Raw genomic sequence first — 1,397 nt, forward strand, 5'->3', positions numbered from 1 at the left:
CATAATATTTGACTTTGTCTTCTTGAGCTACCTTTGAAGTTTCCTGTTCAGCTCCTTTATGTCCTCTTGCTTCCATTTGCTTTAGCTACTCTAAGATTAAAAACAAGTTTCAGAGTTTTGTTTTCTGACATCCACTTATGTCTTTTTTTCCCCTGTCTTTTTAATGACCCTTTGCTTTCTTCATGAATGATCTTGATGTCCTCCCATAGCTCACCAGGTCTCCGGTCATTAGTATTGAGTGGGTCACATGTGTTATTTATTTACTTAGTAGCCTCCAGATGACTTCATTTCACTGGGAGGTGGGCGACGCCAATCTTCTGAGCATGTAGAAGGACATGTTTTTACACAGGGGCCAGCACTCACCCGGGAACATTGTCACTGATCTGGACGTCCCCGAAGCAGGGGGACAGGTGCACATACATGTTCTTGCGGCTCTTCTCAGGTTATACTCGCGGATGTAGTGCAGGTAGCCTTGGTGGATGACAATGCTTTTCTGCCTCTTCATCTTGGCCACCGCGCCAGACAGAATCCGCCCTCGGATAGAGACGTTGAAGGGGCATTTTGTGTCAATGTAGGTGCTCTCAGTGGTCTTCTTGGGCATCTCGAAGTCAAGAATAATGTTCTTGTAATAACGAGGGAGCTCCTCCTTGCCAGTTTCTCCCAACAGGATCTTCTTCTGGTTTTGGAAGTTGGACCTCTTCTTTTGGAAGGGATGCTCAGACTGAATGTCTGCCATCTTCTGACTGCCTTGAAAAAAATATGTTCTCAAGTTCTCAAATTTCAGGTGGCATAGAGTTAAAATTGTACTTTTTACTTGCTTTCATTTTGTTCAGCTTTATCCTGAGCTTACCCTGGAGCAACGGATGATCCGTTCCATAGACACCCCGTGGTCTCATTTCAGCTGCTGACATTGAGCTTCCCAGCTGTGTCTTCTCACTGACGTAGTCAATTTGATTTCTGTGTATTCCATCTGGGGAAGTCCATGTGTATATTTGCCTTTTGTGTTGTTGTGTGTGTGTGTGGGGGGGCGGGGATCCTGTATTTTCTCTGAACAAATAATTGGTTTAGCAACATTCTGTCATACAATCTCTAGCTTCATTTCTATCACCAAGACCATGTTTTCCAATGATGGTTTCTTCCCCTTAATTCCCTCCTGTGCATTCCAATCAACAATAACTATCACTGCTTCTTGATTTCATATCTGATAAGTTTTACACTGGAATCATTGGTTGAATTCTTCAGTCTCTTCACCACTAGCTTTTGTGGTTAGTGCATAGAGTTGAATAATAGTTGTATTGATTGGTTTTCCTTGAAGGAGGGTAGGTACAATCCTACCACCGCATTCAACTTCATGATGGGTTTTGCAAAATTCTTTCTGACAAAGAATGCCATCCCAT

At 43.0% G+C, this 1,397-nt stretch overlaps 1 protein-coding gene across 1 annotated transcript; it reads right to left on the reverse strand.

The window, feature by feature from the left end:
* Positions 1–289: 289 nt before the first annotated feature.
* LOC142440673 (small ribosomal subunit protein uS17-like) lies at positions 290–736 on the reverse strand. The gene has a single exon (XM_075542966.1). The coding sequence runs from the start codon at positions 734–736 to the stop codon at positions 290–292; it is 447 nt and encodes a 148-aa protein (XP_075399081.1).
* Positions 737–1,397: the final 661 nt, after the last annotated feature.

The sequence above is a fragment of the Tenrec ecaudatus genome, chromosome 2 (assembly GCF_050624435.1).
Source record: "Tenrec ecaudatus isolate mTenEca1 chromosome 2, mTenEca1.hap1, whole genome shotgun sequence".
NCBI classification, from domain to species: Eukaryota; Metazoa; Chordata; class Mammalia; order Afrosoricida; family Tenrecidae; genus Tenrec; species Tenrec ecaudatus.